This window comes from Tyto alba, unplaced genomic scaffold (assembly GCF_018691265.1).
Source record: "Tyto alba isolate M040663 unplaced genomic scaffold, T.alba_DEE_v4.0 Super-Scaffold_2, whole genome shotgun sequence".
Lineage (NCBI taxonomy): Eukaryota > Metazoa > Chordata > Aves > Strigiformes > Tytonidae > Tyto > Tyto alba.
Genome location: NW_024881282.1, coordinates 45,103,349 through 45,125,039, shown reverse-complemented (window position 1 = coordinate 45,125,039; position 21,691 = coordinate 45,103,349). Strand labels below are relative to the sequence as shown.

General features: G+C 36.2%; 1 protein-coding gene across 3 annotated transcripts in view; it reads left to right on the top strand.

Moving 5' to 3' along the window:
- TMTC2 (transmembrane O-mannosyltransferase targeting cadherins 2) overlaps window positions 1–21,691 on the top strand; it is a 255,259-nt gene that overhangs the window by 197,948 nt on the left and 35,620 nt on the right. For all 3 annotated transcript variants that reach the window (XM_042792917.1, XM_042792918.1, XM_032999850.2), the window contains one exon: window positions 13,494–13,575. In XM_042792917.1, the coding sequence (XP_042648851.1) occupies window positions 13,494–13,575 (82 nt within the window). The remainder of the gene's footprint in view (window positions 1–13,493; window positions 13,576–21,691) is intronic.

The following is a 21,691-nucleotide window of genomic DNA, read 5'->3' as shown; positions in this document are numbered from 1 at the left end:
GAAAGAAGTCTGTAAACTTAAAATAAAGGCACCATGTACCAGTTGATTTTATTAGCTTAGCAATGAAAAATATGTTTTGTTTTGGTTTTTTATTATTTCCAACTTGAACAATAACCTACATGAGCAATCTGATCTAAATGAAATGTTGACTCTACTTTGAGAAGCGGATTGGACAGGATGATATCTCAAGGTCTCTACAAACATGATTCATTCTCTGATTCTATTTACTTTTCTTTATTTTCACCCTGCGGCTACTTCCAGTTTAATAAAATGCAGTGTTTTGAATCAAAGTTGAGGTACAGGCATGTATTTAACACTTATTATTCTCTCGTACTGAAAAGAGGTTTAGAGGAGGATTAGCTTCTATCAGAATGGGTTACCTTTTGTAAGGTCATGAGTGACATGTAGAACTGTACACAATTAATCTACTGTGATAAACTTATTATAAGTATAATCATGCTGTTAATGACAGATTCTAATTCATGTCATCATCTCACGTTGATTTTACCAGTTTCCCATTTTCACATAGCTAGTGTCTCTACTGTTCTAAAGGGCGATTTAAATTTTAAATTTGCATTTTGTGAGAGATTAAATGAACAATAGTAGGCAAAAGCATAATCTGTGCTATTTAATTTTACTTGTGCTAATTCTTCTGTCTTTGTATATAGAATAGAATAGAATAGAATAGAATAGAATAGAATAGAATAGAATAGAATAGAATAGAATAGAATAGAATAGAATAGAATAGAATAATTTCAGTTGGAAGGGTTCTACAATAACCATCTAGTCCAACTGTCTGACCAATTCCGAGCTGACCAAAAGTTAAAGCATGTTATTAAGGGCATTGTCCAAAGGCCTCTGAAACAATGACAGGGTTGGGGCATTGCCCACCTCTCTAGGAAGCCTGTTCCAGTGTTTGACCACCCTCTTAGCAAAGAAATTCTTCCTAATGTCCAGTCTAAAACTCTCCTGACACAGCTTTGCACCATTCCCACGTATCCTATCACTGGACACAGGGAGAAGAGATCAGCACCTCCATCTCCACTTCCCCTTCTCAGGAAGCTGCAGAGAACAACGAGGTCACCCCTCATCTTCCTTCTCTCCAAACTAGACAAGCCTAAAGTCATTAGGCAGCCCTCACATGACATGCCTTCCAGCCCTTTCTCCATCTTTGTTGCCCTCCTCTGGACACATAGAAGGACTTTCACATCCTTCTTAAATTGTGGGGCCCGGCACTGTGCACAGTGCTCAAGGTGAAGCAGCACCAATGTTGAATAAAATATGATCAATAAAAGCACATTGCAGTTTGTAAATTATTTAATTCATAAGTTTCCATATTTTCCAGAAAAAGTCTTCAAGAGATAACACAATGTCTTGTTATTTCTGTGCAACATTCTCTTCAGTCATGAACATCACTGACAACCTTTGAAGGTGCTAATAAGTAGTTTGTTTACTTACTTCTAGAAATGTTTTAATGAACAGTTAAAAATGTATTTATTCAAGAACAGGAGAGTTCCTGACAAAGGATTTTATTTTTTCTGAGTTCAGTAGTATGTGAAAATTGAGAGTATAGAGTGTTGCAAGCCCAGTCTCTGACAGGTGATTAGACAAACCTGAAGAAATAATATTTTCTTCAAAGCATAAATAAATTTTTGCATGTGTGTATCTTGAAATATGGAAAGATGCAAAAACAAAGTAACCCAATAAAGTAAAAAGTGAAATAGAAAACCTGATAAAATGAGCTTCTCTTCCTTACCCATGAAAACCTGCTGGTGACAACCTCTTATCCATCAGTAATAATTCTAAATACTAAACATGGCATTTCTGCACAGAAGTATTCTTAGTAAAGTTTACTTCCTGAATAACTTTAAAGATACTTTCATAAAACTCAGAATATGATGTTCAGTTTACTATAACTGTAATTTACACTGACATGAGACAAAGCAACCAAACAAAAAATAGCTGTTAATTTGTCATTGATTCTTGAAATACGTAAGTCGTATAATTCCAATTTGCATGCAATAAAACCTTTGGAGTAAAAAATCACTTATTAGTACTAAAGTAATTATATCTGATTTTCTTTTAATGCAAATATTTGTCTCAAGGCTTGGTAGCTCTTTTAGGATACAAGAAATTCCAGGTGGACTTGGGTATGCTGCTGTATATGCAGAAAAAAACAGACCAACGTAAGAGCTCCAAAGGAATAGCTAATTAATTTACAGCCATATTACCTAATATAAATCACAAGTATTTTATAACCCCTATATTAGATAATGTTATATGTTCATATCTAAAAATTGCAGCTCACTAAGCTACAATTTTCCTGAAAATATATTAGAACCGCATAACTTAGTGTTTGAAAAGCATTATTAGTATCTCAGCTAGTATAATAATTAGAAAATAGCCAGTTGACTGGAGCTTAAGTTTGTGTTTGTTTGTTTGTTTTTAATTATTTATTTTTCAGAAACAACATGTAACTGTTTAGGACTTCAGTGCTTTAGTATTATGTGCTTTTCATATCTTTAACTTGTTAAGATGTGTAAATTACTTGAGAAATCTATTTGTCAGTGTGACATGTTAGTTGAGCTAGCGAATCTCCTGGTAGCACAGGTGTTTGGTACCACAACATCTAAGCCTCAACCCTTGCTTAGGTAATTTATTTCAATATCACAACGAATAACATAATTTTTTTAAAAGGCATTAAAATTGCAAGGCTCCCAGTTCTAAGATAAAAATGAGTCTGTCAGAAATGACAGTGCCAGGTGAGGCCTTGAGCATGTGCTGTAATTCATTTTCTATTTTATGAGCAGACCTACTAGAAGAGAAAGAATTGGCTATCATGCTAAAAAAAATCATTTATAAGTAAGGCTTTTAATTTTTTTTTTTCTCACTTTAGTCTTATTAAAGAGAATACTAAGAAACCCTCTCTCCTAATGGCTGGCCTCTCTGCCATCAGGCAGTGGATGGTTGTTATAGTAGCACTCTAGTCTGAGAAGCTTTATTTCAATTATAAATAAATGTGTTTTGAAGTTTTGTTTTATCTGTTTTGAGTGAACTTGAGCCCACAAACCACCCCTCATAGCTTTCAGTAGTGCCTATAATGGCTAAAGTACTAAGGGACAGCCCCATATTGTAACATTTAGAGTGTTGCATCTAGGAATTACAGGCTTTGCTATATTTCTTTGGAAAAAATTGCACAGTGTTTTCTTGCATTTTACACGGTACCACACAGTGCTGTTAATCTCCTATTTTTTACTGGCTTGGAAAATCACCAAAGTGCCCTAAGAAAAATTAACTTTGCCTTGTAAAATTTCTGTTACAGCTCCAAACCATATTAAATTCAGTAATAATCACTCTAGAAGATTCCCTAAAATCTAAAATATTTTATTTTAAAATGTTTTCTCTAAAGGGGGATGGGGAGAAAGCAGACATAGACATGATAGAGACTTGCAGTGTTTTGGATTAAAATAAAAGAAACAGGATTGTGACATTCAAGTATCAACACTGAAGTTAAATACTTTTTTTTAAGTTTCAGAATACTGCCTCCTCAGTGGGTGGCCGTATTTTTCCCTGCAGTTGTTTGTTGCTTATGTTCCTGACAAACAGAAGACCAGAGAGATATCCTGCCATTTTTGGTTAGTTGTGAAATTACTCAGAGTGCCACTATCAAATACCCTACTGTATTCAGTAATTGGTGTAGTCCTTGAAAGTCATCTCAAAATAAATATAAATAAATGACAACATAGAAATAAATGGAAGGTAGGAAGAACAGAAAGAAAAGAAACAACAGGGAAAAAGGGGGACATAGTGCAATAACGTTTAGACTAATTCAAGATTTACTATTTCTGTAATTACTTGCTGATAATGTTCCAGCACAGAAAGAAAATCTGCATTTCTCTTGAACAACTCTGTCATACTGTCATTTTTTATGTCACTGGTTGATTGGTACTCTCTTTCTGTCTCTCTAGATATACAAAAATTGAAAGAAAGCAAGGATGAGGCAGAACAGTTGTAATGTCAAAAGAATTGTGACTGTTTTTAAGACATAGCAATTGAAATGCTATAGGTTAAATTCATGTATGTTTTTCTACAAATGTTTATCCTTTATTTTAGTAATTAATTCCTTTAAAACAAGCAAAAAAATATTTTTAGTAATATTTCTTTTGGGAATTATAAATAAGTGCCTACACATACAGAAATCTTTGATTTATGAAAAGACATTTTCTGAAAGGGTCAATTTAATTAGATCAGCAAAGCTATGAAATATTTCATTTTGGGAGGCTAAATCCCTTGGCTGCTAATACTGCTTCTAGGAAGAATATTTTAATGAAAATTGGATATTTCAGTTAAACTCCCATCATAACAATCTACAAATGACACTGAATTCTTGAGAAGGCCCTCCTGAAGAAATCAAGTTAAGCCAAGCAATAGCCACTGCTACTGTTCTGTCACATATTCAGTTTGTCTTTGGAGTCTGACACAGACACTACGATGTTTCTTGCCACTTGAAATCCCTTGAGGGTTAAAACTGATCCAGCACAGTGTTTGGTTTTAGTTCCAAAATTTGCAAAATGTCAGAAGTTGTCTTCATTTTTGTTTCCAGTTTATAAGCAATTCTCTTGCAGGGAATGGGAGGGGTGGGTTTCCCTCTTCAGTGTGGAAAGTTGTGTTTACTGACTTCACAGCCACGAGCCCGTTTTTCTTAAGGTTTGGTTGTCTGATGCGTCTGGAGCGTTAACACCTCCAGGCTGAATGTCAGGCTTTCTGAACTGCAGAAATTTCAGTAGCTGACATCTATGGAGCTTGTATTTCTTCTGAAGTTGGCTGCATGCTGTAAGTATTGCATCCATAGAAACACTTATCAGTCTTGTTAGGACATATGATTGGCTGCATGTCAAATATAACAGAAATAATTGTAAAATGGAGTATTTTCATTTAAATATAACATATCCATCTAGCTAATTGGTAAATGACTCTGGAACAGGTATTCAGGTATTTAGGTATATAACCCCTTACTAACCTCCTTTAGGGATCTCATCTTCTGTATCTTATTTCTCACTTCCTGCAGACAGGAGAAGGGGAGCCCTAAGCTTCTCGCTTTACTCAACATAAATTTAAAGCTTGTTATAGAAAACATTACTGACACAGGATGAACTGCTTTCATGAAGGAAAGAGATCTTTTTGGTTTGCTACATGGTTGAATATAGCCAGTTGCCTGTAATTATCCTGTGTGTAGTAATTTTGTCAGTAATCATAAAAAAATGCATAATATAGGCCAAATCTGACTTAGAAGAAATTCATAGGACTCAGTGGAAACAGTATATGGAGATAGTGAATTCATATTCTACTGACTGGCCAGTGAAATATGAGTAGATATTAATACACTACTTTATCAGAAAATATAAAATGTGGCTTAAAACTGAATGGAAAATAAAGTGCCTAACATAGAAATTTACTGGACATTTCATTACATATTCCTGATATAAAATAATCTACAGCTTAATGACCGAGGTGAACATTTCAGTATGGGTCTGAACAGTAAATAAATCACAAAGTGTGGAATGAAAACTGTTCTTTAAAAGTTTACTTAAGACTGTACACAATCTTTCTTGGTGTTAACAGTGATGTAACATGAGGTAAATTCCTTCTAGACTTCAAGTTGTCCAAAAAGAAAGACTAAAAAATAGGTATATCTTAACAAACAAACAAAAAACAATAAAAAAAACTTCAAGGGAAAAAAAATCCTGTGTCTATATTTCTTTCCTATATTATTTTGAGTGCTTTAATACAACAAGAATGCTTTTTGTGATGAGACCCATAAAAGCTTTAATGTATTATTGATTAATCAGATACATACTGCTTTACCTGAAGAAAATATTGCATTAATAGGCTCTGAATCATGCCCAAGCCAGAAAAGTTATGAACTGTGCTTGAAATTCCTAAATCTATGTATAAGCAGTGGTGTCACATTCAAAAATGCTTACGCTCCAGTGGACTCCCACCAAAGTCAATGGGCAGTACTTAAATCTCAGCTCTATGATTATCACACCATTAATTATCCCCATAGATGTAGACTCAAGAACCCAGTTTATGTTATTACTTTAAAGTAACCTCGGCCCACAGGAAAATTACACTGACTTCAGTAGAATCTCAGTCTGGCTTAGTCAACAAAAATCCACCTGTGGTTGAAGGAGGACTAATGTGATATATTTAGATGGAAGTTAACTGCTTAAGATGAAAATAGAGGACTAAACTAAAACAAGACATTGCATTTTATTGATCCTACCAAGGCTTATTTCTAAAAGTAATTTACTGGATTACACAAGCAGTGTGCATAGACTCATGTGCATGTCAGGGCCATGGTCCAGTGAAATGACTGGGAAGGAGAGCATCAGTTATGACCTCAGGGCCAAGGGTGTAAGAATGTGTCACACTGGACAATAATGAGAAAGTTGTCTCACATTTACTGTAAGATAAAGATTAAGCTATGGCAAATTATTGTGGATTAGTAGATACAAGTTGATATCCTAATTTCCTCCAGAGTAATCCAATTCTTGCTTTCATACACTGATTAATATATTACACAAAGATAAGTAATATTCTCATGTTCTTTAAATTATTAGAAAGCCAAAACTTGAGAGGATCAGTACTAGTAACAGTATAGTTTCTCACTGTGACCACCTAAGGATATGGGAGAGGAAAACTTTGGATAGAATCTTTTACAAGCCTACTGATATTGGCTGGGCAAAGAAGGGCTTTGCATGACTGCAAACTCCTCCTCCCACAATTATTTGTTTTTCTAATGAAATATATAGCACTTCTCATTACAAATCTTACCTCATTTGTGTGTTTCTCTGGGTCAGATATTAGCCTTTAGAAGTCATTGCTTCTCTGCCATGCAAAGAGGCAAGATTTATCTCTTTGCTGCACAGTAAGTATAAAGACTGTGATAAATTTTGGACCTTTGATGTGAATAATGCAAGTCCCATGTATTTCAGTGAGACTAGTATTTCACTTACAAATTATGGTGCAGGATACTCACATTGTAATCCAGAGTGAAGAAGGAAGAGTCATAGAAACAACAGCAAAATGAGTGGAAAGAAGAATCCATATAGTTACTTAATACTAGATATTAAAGTTGTTTCTTAAGTGTTAATATTTAGAGGAGGGATGGAGATCTTGCATTTGTCTGTGACCTCACTGTAAGATGCAACTCTAGTTCCTGTTTCCTTAGTCCAGCTAAGTAAATCTTCTGAAGACTTCACTAATTTACTCAGTGCTGCATCATTTAAATTGGGTTTTGCTTGTCCTGTCACAACTTTTGTAAGGTAAAAGGAACTGGTTATGACACAGATATGCAGGTCTGCAGTAACTTAAAGAAATAAGAAATGAAGTCACAGGTTCAGTTCAGTTCTTTTTACTATCCTTTCATAGTCTCTCTGTGACTTTAAAATGTCCTAGAGAGGAAGAAGGAAATATGTAAAATAATATTTTTTTTCTTTTTTCAGTATCTGCAGTTTAATCAATCTTCCATTAAGAAATCTTTTCATAATTCAATTCATTTTATTAAAAATGTGAATGCTTGCCAAAAAAAAAAAAAAGAGCAGGTGTGGGGAATGATAGTCAACTGCATTTGTGACACAAATTGAGTTCCTCATGCAATCACATTATTACCAGTTTGAGCTGGTAAAACTGTATTGAAGAGTGAAGTCTCTGCTTTTGCGGCTAAACCTTTGCACACTTTAAGAATGATGAATATTTACAAAATATAAAGTTGGTTTGCAGAGACCACCTAATTTGTTGAACCACCTTACTGGTTGCCACTGTGTCAATCATAGTTTCCACAAGTGGGTTATTCAGAGCTGCTCAGCTGTATTAATCTTTTCCAATTTTACTAGCATCTCAGGGTCCTTGGGCCTCCAGCAGCCTGAAGTACAACAGCTGCCTCAACATGAATTTGGCACAGTTTGCCAGCAAAGTGAAGAAAAAAATTGGTGTGGATATAAAAATGGTAGTTTTGTCCTCAGTTTTTTAATATTTTAAGGATAAATACAGGTTCTTCTACTAAGGTATCAACTGTCCTTAGCTAACTCTATTCCATTTGTCATGGTGATCATAAGTCTTTTGTAGGAAAGCCCAGTTAATGTGTCTGACCATATTATCAAGGTTGGATTGATTGTCCTGATCTCTATGGAGGAAGTAACTAAACAAAGAAGAAACCCCTTGCAGTCAACTTCTACAAAGAACTGGTCTTAAAAATCAAGCTCCTGCGTTCGTACTTAAACAATTAACTGTTTGGCTTCCAAAACTGCAAGCAACAAGCTGTTCCAATTTGAAGTCTGTATGATTTGTAGAGAGTGGATTATTTCTGAAAGCCAGGACAACTGGTGTGCTTAGATTGCAAGAGCCATGTGCCAGTTACCTGCATTTTTTTTCCTTTTAAATTTGCTGGTGTTGCTGGAATATGATAATCATAGGCAATTCATCTTTATTTAGGCATGGAGGGTAAAAAATAAAGTTTTCTTTATTAATGGAAAACTGCTAAAAGTTTGTCCTCATTTTAGGCTTTAGAGTAAGGTCCAGTAAGGCAAGTATCAGCACAGTCTTCCAAACCAATTATATCATTATGTGTCTGGTTTTGTTTTTTTTTTTTTTTTTCCTAGCAATGATGTTGCCATTCATTGTTTTATGATTCTGTCTCATTGGTCTCTGCACTGAAAAGCCATAAATATGCCAGTGCGTCTGTGCAGAGGATCTCCATTAGGGCTTGAGCTAAGACCACCCACTCATTTCTCCTGAGCAAAGCAGTAACTGTCAGATAGCACCTCTTCATTAGCTACCAACCTGGACTGGATGTGAACTGGTGACCAACAGGTGAAAGGTATTTTGTATCCCATTATTAATCCTCAGAGCTGTCAAGGCCTTCCATTAAAATCTTATGAATAACGTTTTTATCCTTCAAATAAGTCTGCTATCATGCAGTTGTAAACTTATATTTTTTCCTTTGTACAACTGCCAAAGCATGTGGTTGTGCATATACAACTGTACACCCTGCTGCTAGAAACTGGGAGGTTTCCAGTGGCTCTCAAAGCCTGCATTTGTATGGGTCAATACACATAACAGTAAACTTGCACACAAAATGCCTTCCTGCTCCAAATCAGTATTTTTCAGCTGTTTAAACAATTATTTGGAGTTTCTTTAAAAGTCAGAATTTTATTCCCTTATGCCATATGTTTTATTTAACACTGAAAACATACAGTGGGAAGGGACAATGACAGGGATTGCTGTCTTAATCTAACTACACAGTGTGTGTGTTCTTTTATGGTAGTTAAGGTGTACATTGTATGGTTGAAAAAAGTTGCTAAATGCTAAATTTTAATTGTGAAATAGCCTGAATCTGTCATGTGATTAGATTTTATATCATTTGACACAAATATAATGTGTATTAAATATATGCTGAGATATTGACATTTTAGCAGCAGACAGATGGCACCAAAGAGGTCATTTTAGATGGTGTGATGCAAGGTTCCTCAGAATGCCGTTCTGCAAAAAAATGGTTTTATTCTTTTTTTTTCTAATTTTTCACGAATGTGGATATATGAAAATGATGGCCAACATGAACAAATGTAACTGTGCTGATCTTTCATAGTCAGATCATTTTATGTCTTGGGTGATATAATGTAAGATTTTTCTCCCCTTTATCTGTTAATGGGTATTTGAGCCTGTTAACAGCACAGTCATTCATTTGATGCTATGTATGCTGCACCTGTCATCATTATGTACTCCAGGTCTCTTGACTGGCCTGAACTTGAGTGTAATACGCCATTTGGAAAGTGCCCAAAAGTGTAGAGCAGTTATGTAGTTTTGGTGATCCCAGTGAATAAAAATTTATCATGTTTGACAAATGTTTTTGGCCTTATTGTCATAGTTATGTAGGCAGAAGCTAAGTATTTTGTGACTGTATTCAATGAACTGTTCTTCTGTGCTCTAGAAATAGACACAAAGATGGAGTGCAACCAGATAAAACTAATGATGTTAGTCTGTTAAAAAAAGCAATGATGCAAAATCTGTAGATGTTAAGTCTGTCAGTATTACTGATACATATGCTTGGTGCCTGTCATTTTGAAGCCTCAAGGCTGGACTTACATATGTCATGGTAACTTTTGCCAGTTTAAGACTGCCAAGCTTGGAGTTAAATGTGCAAAATTTATTGTTTAATTTTCACCCTCTCCCCCTAATTTTTTTAATATGAAAAATTGTTTAATACTGACCCAAATTTACATTGTGTTTTCAAAATGAGATTATTTTCTTCATTTTTTTGTTCTTGTCCTGGTTCAGGCTGGACTAGAGTTCCTGTTTGTTTTAGTAGCTGGAGGAGTGCTGCAGCACCCTGAGACCCCAGGGGCTCCCCAGGTCCCAGTGCCCTCACCTGTGTGCGGGGGCGGGGGGAGCACAGCTGGAGGGCTGGGCCCCGATTGGCCGATAGTCCATGTCACGTGACATTGTGCTCACTATATAAAGGCAGGAGAGGGCTGGGAGGGGCTGCCACTTCTGGGAGTGTGGCTGTGGGGCCTTTGTGTTGGGGATTGCTGGCCAGGAGCAGGTGGGTGTTGGTCGGCGGGTGGTGAGCAGCTGTATTGTACATTACCTACTGATATTGCTGTCAGTGTATTATTCTGTTACTATTATTAAACTGTTTTTATCTCAACCCGCGAGTCTCCCTTTGCCCCTCCGATTCCCTCCCCATTCCCAAGTGGGGGGAGGGTGGGTGAGCGGCTGTGTGGCATTTAGCTGCTGAGTAGGCTCAAACCACAACAGTTCTCAACTATGTTTTTAAGCTATTTAAAATAATAGAAATTGCATTTATTCTATAGACATGTCTTTACTGTACTAGTAGATGAGGGAAAATCAGTGTGGGCTACATAGAATCATAGAAAGGTTTGGGTTTGAAGAGACCTTAAAGATCACCTAGTTCCAACCCCCTGCCATGGGCAGGGACACCTTCCACCAGCCCAGGTTGCTCAAAGCCCCGTTCAGCCGGGCCTTGGACACTCCCAGGGAGGGGGCAGCCACAGCGTCTCTGGGAAACCTCTGACAGTGTCTCACCACCCTCACAGTGAAGAATTACTTCCTTGTACCTCATCTAAATATTTCAGTTTAAAACCATTACTCCACATCCTATCCCTACACTCCCTGATAAAGTGTCCCCTCCCCATCTTTCCTGTAGCCCCCTTTATGTACCAGAAGGCCACTATAATGTCACCCCGGAGCATTCTCTTCTCCAGGCTGAACAACCCCAACTCCCTCAGCCTGGCCTCATAAGGGAGTTGCTCCAGCCTCCAGATCATCTTCATGGCCTTCTCTGGACCTGCTTGAGCAGAGTCATGTCTTTCCTGTGCTGAGGGCCCCAGATCTGAACACAGTACTCCAGGTGGGGTCTCATGAGAGCAGAGTAGAGGGAGAGAATCACGTCCTCAACCTGCTGGACACACTTCTTCTGATGCAGCCCAGGATGAGGTTGGCTTTCTGGGCTGTGAGAACACATTGCTGGCTCATATTTGGTTTTTCATCCACCAATACCCCAAGTCCTACTCCAAGAGCAGAATAGAGGGAGAGAATCACCTCCCTCAACCTGCTGGTCATGCATCTTTTGGTGCTGTCATGTTTTTTTGTTTCGGGGTTTTTGTTTGTTGGGGTTATTTTTTAAAAAAACAAGGATGAGAGGCACTGCAGTGTAAGATAGCATAGTCTATCATGTAGTTGTACCCTTTTGTTGACAGGAGCCTTGTGCCATGTGGATATGGTTTTAAGATATGTAGGTTTACTAGAGAAAGTTTACTAATTAATAAACTCTTACCTCCAATGAACATATATTTTGTGAAACTGGAATATGGTAAATGATAAGCCTGCTTGTATCTCTGCCAGGATGGTCTCTTGAAAATACGACCTCTATGTTGGTTTTGATGGAACCTGGTCTTGATATAGCTCTTGGTGTGCTGCACAACTTCTTTCTCTCTCTTTATTTTATTGTCTCTAAGGCCCTTGAGGGAAATACTGAGAATCTGGAGCAACTGCAATCATGAACAGACCTCATTATTATTCCTGTGTTAACTTGTGGGATAGTGCAGGATGTATGCAATGTCTGTTTCCAGACCATGAAACTTGAGAAAGTCTATATGCTTATATCTGTGAAATAACACTCAAGGCAACCTTGAGAGGTGCAGACCTCAGTGCCTTTCTTCCACGGTGGTTAAGCTTACCTGTTCTTTATTCCTGAGGCCTTCTATTTTATAACACAAACTGTGGCAACTAATTTAATAGGGACAGGGATAAACAGGTCACAGGTATCTTACTGAATAGCTGATGTTTATTGTGTTTGAGTATCAGATGAGGCTAATCTAATATTGCTATTTTCATCATGAAAACAGTAATGACCACTAATGGATCTGCTCTGGCATTTGTATACCATAATGCAACTTTAGTGGCTTGGTGATTTCAGTGATAGGAAAATCTGTGGATTAGAACATGTCTGTTGTTTTTACCATCATTTCCGTTGTGGCATTTTTTTCTGACCATTTTGTCATACTATTGACCATCGATTTTAAAAATTACTTTTTCTATTTCAGTTATGTTTTGTGGTTGACAGAATTGATTTCTGATTAAATCTTACTTCCCACATTAAAATTAGAAATATTTTCTATTTTTTTACTTCCCAAATTAAAATCAAAAATAATTTCTATTGTTTGTAATAACTTTACCATTGGCTGTGTATATATATTATTTAGGACATGAGGAAATGAAATGAAGCTGTGTCAGGGGGAGTTCAGATTGGATATTAGGAAAAGGTTCTTCACTGAGAGGGTGGTTAGTTGCTGAAACAGGCTCCCCAGGGAAGCGGTCACAGCACCAAGGCTGTCAGAGTTCAGGGAGTGTCTGGACAACACTCTTAGTCATGTGGTTTAGTTTTAGGTAGTCCTGAGAGGATTAGGGAGCTGGACTTCGTGATCCTTATGGGTCCCTTCCAACTTGAGTTATTCTATGATTTCACAGAAATAAAACATGTTTTTTTCCTTTCCCCCTCCCCTCTCTCTTTTTTGACTAAAGCTCCTTCCTACCTTTGCTTATGATTTTGGCTTGGGTCTGTGTAATGCTCATCCTGATGTCTGTCCAGAAAAATAGTGTGGAGCTTTATGTTAACCCAAAACCCTTCACAATATTTTTTGCAATACATTTCTACCACTTCCCTACTTCTTGGACATTGATAATGTTGGACACATTTCTTCTTCAGTCTGGAGATCTGCAGCATAAAGTAGCTGACCACAAAACTTACTGTAACACTTAAACATTCATATTTACTTAGGTTAACTCTAGTGGTAATAGTAGTTATTTTTCTCTAGTGCTTGGAATTTGGAAGTTGTAGCTGTACATGATTGCTCCATGGTGACATACTGTGAAAATAATTCCTCCCCCCCCCCCCTTTTTCTTTTTTTAAGGGACGAAAGAGTGAGGCAGAAAAGTACTTCATGAAGGCTATTCAGCTGGATCCTACCAAAGGAAACTGCTACATGCATTATGGTATGTTTCTCATAGATAGGGTTTCCATACATATTCCAGGCTTGCTGTTAATCTCTCTGAGTGATTAAGGATTTGAAAAATGCTACTGGCAAAATATCTTCTTTAAAGGGAAAGAAACTGATGTACCATATATAACTTCATCTCCATTTCAATTTGTTAATCACTGCAGAGGGAGAGGTGAAGATTTTCATATTTTGCATAGTTTTCCTCCTCTGAGAGGAATTCCAGTATTGCTGCCTCTCTGGGAAAGAAAAAAGGTGACTATTGCCATATGTCAAAGTTTCATGGCCTGGAATATTATTATTAACAGTTTTGGCCTAACTGCTGGCTGCTGGTGGGTGAGCAACTAGAAGTTATACATCAGTCTGCGTGAGTTCTATATGTTGAAGTGTCTGCTTTTTGTTGAGGACTTATGGGCCTTACATCTACCTCCTTCCCAGCATCTTCATGGCTTGAAATGGGTAAGGATTACAAAAGGTTTTGACAAGTTGGCTCTATCTTTGTCATACTAAGTCATGTATGTGCATAAAGCACACAGTTAATTTGAAGGTATCTTTATAACTTTGGATTGATTTTGCTAGATGTGCAAAAAATATTTCCAGATGTGATTAGTCCCAAGGAACCAGAAATATTTAACTTTATGGACTAATTCTTATTGTATTTTAAAGCTGATAATAGACAAATCTAAAAATGCAAGCTATGTAATCCCAATGGGAAAATATAGAAAATAGTAATAAATTTCATCTTAATTAAGGAAGAAGTTATGGAACCACAAACATACTATATATATATTTGTATATTGTTTTAATTTCCTCTTCTGATTCTAACTGGTAAAGGCAAAGTAAATAAAAATGAATGGCCAAAAGAGAAAATTAATCTCACATAATAACCATGTTTTTACTTTGTGTGATATCTTTGTCTGAATTGCTCACATGTTGTATTTCTGTTTGGTCCTATGCAGTGTAAAATTCTGTATGTTAGACTTCCAGAATCAGTGCATACATTGTTACTTATAACACATCATGGTATTTAAATGAATGTAGCCCAGTATTGAATGATTTTGCATTATGGATCATTGTGGCTAGTGACCTTGTCTTCTATTTATACCTGTACAGGTAAATCTGATAGGGGTATTTGTGCAAATAAACTCCATTATTTTATTTCAATATAAGTATAGTTGGTATCTCAAGATAATGAGAAAAAGTTGCAGCAGATTGTTTCTTAAAATCTTACCCAAGCCCCTTCTAGCCTTTGTTATTAAGAAATCTATCTTTAGTTATTAGGAAATCTCATCTGCATACAAATTCAAATGTAGGCTCAACAATTTATCCCAGCAATTGAAGTTATGATTGTTTATATTTTATTGCAGGTCTAGATTTTTTTCTCATTCTCTCATTATTCCATCAACTTACCTGTCTTTTCCTTCAATATTCCCTCTGTGTTGTTTTCAAGTGCACTATAAACTAAAAGCAAGGTTATTCAAATCATCATTAATCTCTCATGTATTGAATTCTTCATTACCAGACTACAATATTAAAAGGGTGTGTTGTTTCTTAATTAAGAATATTCCCTAAAAACTTTAGCAAATTTTTCCTTTATTGTGTGACAGCTTCAAGAAGTGATTTCTGTGTTCTTGTGCAGAGGTCATTATTGCCACATTAGTGAGATTCTGCTCAGGAGATTAGGAGTGAAGATCAAAATTTAGTCAGTTTGGAATACCAGCATAGTAAAATGTGATGCTGAAGGGATGTAGACACAAGAAGGCTCTATACCAGTCACTAGGTCTCTGTCATGGAGTATTATACACAGTGAACTCTACTGAATGCAGGTGGAAACTTTTTGTTTGATTGTATAAGTTCTGACCACCTCACCAAATTCAGTGATGTCACTCCATGTTTATACCAAAATAGCTATGAGAAAAAATACTGTTTATTTCTCTTTGGCTTATGTGTCTGTGTAATTCAGGTGTTCTCAAAACCTTGCCATTTCAGTCACAGGACTTTGTAAAATTTGAAATAAATTATTCTTGTTTTAATTTCTTCCCCTTCTCACTTTCTTTTCTTTTCCCCTTTCTTTCCTTTTTCCCTTCCACCTATTTCTTGTATTGATCAGGATTCGGTAGAGTATGTTACCAGTGACATTCCAAATATTACCCAGGAATCCCTAGTGAACACTTTAAGCTTTATCTCTACATCTCATTAATTTGTTTTAGCACCTTGTCAGAGGTACGGTCTATATCCTATATGCCAAGTATTAAACTATGGGGAAAAACATCCATATTTTGCAGATAAATCTTAAGAGATTACTTTTTTTTCTCAGCATGACGATGTTGGAACAGAGACTAAAATATTTGGCATCAGCCCTAAAAAACCACATACGTCACGGAACAGCCCTAGGAAAAGAGTGGTCAGTTGGGACACAACAATGTGTTGATGGAGTAGCAGAAATAAATGGACTGAAGAGTTTCTTCCAAGTACACATGGATGCACACATTTATAATCTGTGCTCCCAGGATGCGCAGATGTTCTTTTTGACTTCTAACCTTTTGGATTTTTTGGGGCCCTATCATGAAAAACTGTCAATATACTGTATCTTTATAATGCATTTGTATTTTAATGTGCTTTAATTCAAGCCTTAAGCTAAACCTGTTCTTTGATATTATTTGGTGCAGGAGTCAGTTTATTTGATCACATGAAAATTGGGAGAGAGGTGAACAGTTTCATGGTTGCTCATTGGATAATACCACCACAGTACATTTATCTGATCAAGCTAGTGTTATAATTAGTTTTCTATAGGTAATTTTCTGCCTTTGGATTTCAGTGGATTTAGGTTTAAAACAGTGTTTATCAAACTCATTATGCTTGAAGATCTCTGAAGGGAGAACTAGTGGAAAAGCAAAAGTTGAGGAGACGTAAAACTCTGCACACTGCTGACATGATGCCACTTCACTGGACATAGGGGGAGGTGGCTTTTATTCTAGTGACCAGAAAGAGTCCCCTCTCAGGCTGAAATGCAAGCATCTGCTCACCTGACCACAATTTCTCCTTCCTTGCCTGTTCCTTCCCTGTTCTTCCTTTTTCTTTCTCACATGCCAGGTATCTGAACATCTGAACTTTGTGCAAAACTATTGTCTTTACAAATATGTAAGTCTTAATAAGTGGTCTGATACAGCCTACGCAGGTATAAGGTACCCTACCAGAAACACCTAACAGATGAGAGAAAATGCATATGAATCAGAAAAAAAAGAAAAAATGACAGAGGAAAGAGTGCAGAAGGACCAGTACATTTTTATTTTTTTTTTATTATTCTCTGGCAATGAAAAGATTATTTTTTGCACAACCTACAAGTTTTTAAACTAAAACACTAGAGATTATTTCAGCTTCTAGATTTCAATGCTCCTACAAAATTTGAGGCTTTTGGATATTTTTAATACACATTTTTTAAAGAAGACTTAAAGTGAACAGTTTTGACTAATCCAAGTTGCACTTTGTAAATGTTTGTTTATTTTTGAATTTCCATCTTTGTTTTATCTGAGAAAATTTTCTTCAGAATATCTTACCCAGATCCACTCAGGGTATTGGCTCTCATGAATCCCACTTTGAACATTTAACTCACATATGCCATTTTGGATCTTGCAGAACCTTGGTGGCTTCTGTCATCAACAGATTGATAACATAATTGAAATGGTCTCCATTGACCAGAGGGGAGTCTTTCTAACCTAGTTGCCTCAATTAAATGCCTGTGGTCAAGTGGGGTGAATCCAAGTGTCAATCTGAGAAACCATCGAGAGATACATATGAATTTACCAAATCCAAAGGAATTTTAAGAACATGTTGGCATCTAGACAGTCCGTAAGTCAAATTTGTTAACAAATGTGCTAAACAGGAATGTTCAGCCAGATCATAGCAGTGCCATTATGGCCCAAAGTTTATTTAGTTTTGGTTAGAGCATTGACCACATTGAGGAAGTAAAGATCTCATATTTCTGTCTGCACTGAGCCTATCTCAGGAGAAGCTGAAGAAAGATTCTGAATAAAATTTGTCAGTGAACAGAGATGAGATGATTTTCACACAGTGAAATACTTAAGTGCTCATCTGTTTGAAAACAAACAAAAATAAATCTTTCAGTATCTTAATTTAGATGGCTAGTAATATGCAGTGTTGTTGAGGCTTTTTAAGTTGTTGAAGGCTTTCTCTACTAGCTTTCACTTAAACAAAGAAACAAAAAACCCCATAAATCTACAGTGAAATTTGTCATGCATTTTACCTCCAAAACCGTCTTATTTCCTTTATATTTTGCTGCTTTTCTTTTTTTTAAAAAAAAAAAAAAAACAAAAAAAAAAAAAAAAAAAAACAAAAAAACAAACAAAATAAAAAAACACCACTAAAGCAGGTTTCATTTTACCTGTTTGCTAAAAATAAGTTTTGCTACCATGCCTCTTAAAGTGCATATAGTGGCCTCTCTCTAACATAATGAAAATGGAGTAGGGAAAAAAAGAGAGAGAGAAAAGAGGAGTGAGGTTTCAAGATAAATGTATTTACAGAGATCCCTCCTCCCTTACATTTGTAATGGCTTAATTGGTATGGGGAAGTCTAGAACCCAACGGGATGTTCAAATTAACTCTGTTTTATTAATCACCATTGAGACCTCATTTTAAAATAGTTTCCTTTGAATAATACATTGTTTCTAATATCTGTAAATTGTTTAATGCTTCCTTTTTCATTATAAAAATGGATTATTCTCATTAGATTAATTATACATTCACTTAATTAGGCAATTCACATTGATCATCTGCCTTTTTTAGTTCATTCCCAGTTACAAATATAAAACAAAATTAAAAACATGCTGTCAGATTAGGTAAAACTGAAGCATATTAGCTATATTGTAATTGAAGGAAGAGCAGCTTAACATGTTCCCAGACATTCTAACTTTTTTTTCCATTATCATTCACTTCTGAATTTTTGATATATTAGAAATTTTTTTTATAGATTCTCTCTTTTTTTTTTTTCTTTTTTTTTTTTTTTAATATAAGTTTAACTTGTTAACTGCTGTTCTCATTTTTTTCACTTTCATCCTAAGTTTTTCTAATCATTGTTTCAGCACAGGGCTTTCACGCCTCTTTGTTACCTAAATTTTCACCTGAGTCTGTGAGCACTTTGTATCTGTCTTGCCTGCAAAGATGAATGCCTAACCACTCCTAAGTCCCAACCTGAAAATGGATTGAAGTTGCTGTGGTTTAGGCTTCAAAATAAATTTCACTGAAATATGATAGCAGTGGCTTTTCAAGCATCATTTTTTTTCAGTCTTTAAGTCATACACTTAGTTAGTGAGTGTGAGAATGTACAAATGTTTACAGATTTGCATTCAGTTTTCTTCTTAAATGTGATGTGGCTACACAGAAATATTATAAATACATTGTTCACAGTGCTAGAGCTCTGTGTCTTTGTTCTTCATTGCCTAAAGAGCAGCCTAGGGAAGCTTTATTTTTCTCCCATAAATTTAAGGAAAAGATCTTATGAAGAAAACAGTGTAATATTGAAAAATAAAATGTCAAAGTTGTACTGATAAGGAAGAGAAATATCGACCATGACCTAGTAACGAAGTCTTACTCATTTCTTCAAGAGAGTTTTATGCTGATGGAAGAAATGTCACCCTAGTCCATAGGAAGGTCATTTTTTATCTTTGTCAATGAAATGAATAAAACTTTCTTCACAATCCATAATTCCAGTGAATGAATTTCTGACTGACAGGTTAGCTAAATGCATTATATGACGAATGATAAATAAAACAGAATGCATGGATCTGCTCCATTGGGAACACCAGATGCTATGTGGTGATTATGTATTGAGAAATTAAATTCCTTGAAGAGATGGGGTCAAAGCCAACCAGCTGTGCTATGTCCATCACTAAGTCACTTTACCAGCCTTCCCAATATGCACTTACGAACCTTTCAGCAAATGAAGGAGGTTTTGCCATTTTAAATCTTTTGGAATTCCTAACAATAAATATATAATGATTTTGTAGGGAAACTATAAAACAAGTTTATGACACTCAAATAACACATGTTCATAGAACATACACAGTTTTTGGAGGAAGGGTCTCTCTGTTTTGAGCATACAGTGACATTAAATTAAGATCCTGGCTTTGGTCTATGGCTTATCCCTCCTCCTCCAGCATCAATGACTGTAATTCCAGGAAGACAGGATTCCTAGACCCTAAACAAGAACAGAGATGTAACTGACTTGCAGAAAAACTTCATTAAGCTTCTGACCTTTCTGCTCCCAGAGCTCTCCCCAATAACTTTAAGAAAATAATCAGCTAACACAGACAGTACTTATTACTTCCAAACTGAAACCAAACAAGAATATAGCAAAAATTGAGCTATTTGGAAGAATATAGCAAGTTGTTTGAGGTTTTCTGAGCAGCTGTGAATGATGAGTGAGTGTACAAAGGCACATGTATATGAATTGTCAAGTCCTTTTTGTTGTTTTCTAGGCTGTTGCTATCATACAACATTAAAAGAAGATTATTACAAACCACTACAATAACTGTTTATTCCACACTCCCTTTAGAACTAATCGCTTAAGTGGAATGCAGTGGAGTATTTCCAAACAAGCTAGGTCACTGACCCTAAACGCTGTGGAATTTCCATCTTTCTGGCTCTTCCCTTGACTTTATCCTTAAATCTCATCATTCTGACATCCCAAATAATGTGGTTGACTCTGCTTCTTCAGCACAATATACTAGACTGCTCGAGAGATGTGGTATAGAAATTGGAGATCAGAGACAGAGCTAGAAATGTGGCTTTATGCTTCTTTCATGTTGCCATAATTTGGGGTTTCTGCAGAAACTGAAAAAGTCTCTGGCATGAACAACCCCAGAGGCTTCTTTGTTAAGAATCATATGTTTTGACCTATGAGTGCCATCTCATTATGAGGATTTTTGAAGAGGTAGCATGGAACTGCTACAAAAGTGCAACTGGATAGTTCTTTACCATCCAAATTTCACTGTTGCAAACCTTATACATCACCAGCTGTCTGGGGAATGACATAGGATCCAGAATCTTCCTTAATATTTCTAAAACATGAGGTCCTCTGTATTATATGTTTTCATCATTAATCTTTTATTTTACTGAAAGCTTCCAGTGATCCAGATGTGGTCACAAGTTCAGTCATCAGGTCCCAAAGGCTTGCAATTTAATTTTTTCTCTCTTATCTCTGATCATGCTCTGGATGACATCCAATAGTATATTTAGCAAAATTGCAACAGATGCATTATTCAGACAAAAAAATGGCTAATGAAAAAGATTTTTCCAAGCCAGTGCATATATTGATTTTGCAGCACCCACTGGATTCAGTAGTCTTTCTATATATTTTATTTGCATGGAATAATCTTCTCTATGGGAACCAGTTGAGGGAATAAACTCTCCAAAAGCCATTCCATCGTGAAAGCTAGAAAACAGCTTTAGATAAAGGTGGAATGGGATATAAGCAGCAACAAAACAAACTGGAATGCTGCTACCATCTAGGTGATCCTGATATAACTTCTCTTTGCTTCTCCTGTCACATCCTACACATTCAGGAAGAAATTGTCTAAACAGACCTGGAAAGCAGGATCTTTAAGCAAACATTCCCTTGCTCTTGGAACTGCTCAGTCACAGTCAGTGAATCTGTTTTGAAACTCCTAAAGGAAACAGTTATGTTAGGTCATGTCTGTTGACTTGGCATCTTGCAACATTGATTCATCACCTGAAAAGCTTTTGAAATCAAGTCTGAGACAAGGTCTCTCCTCTCATTTCTTCCACAGAATGTTATTGAAGTTTTCCATTCAGAAGTCTCTGGTTGCATCTGCTCTTTTGCTCTGCATTGCCACAGCAGAGTTGAAGTTGATGGTGGCTTCAGAGATGGTTCTGCTCATACCAGTGAGAATGTAGTTCAATTCTCAACACATGATATTGTAGCTTTACTGTGTGCTTCAAAGACAAGACACAATGCATTGGGTCAGCCAGAACCCAATCCCTGTTCTGGTTCCTGCTGAAACTTTAAATGCTTTGAAAGCACCAACAAATATTTGACTTCAAATCCTCAATGCTGAATGTGCCAAAAGAACTTATAAT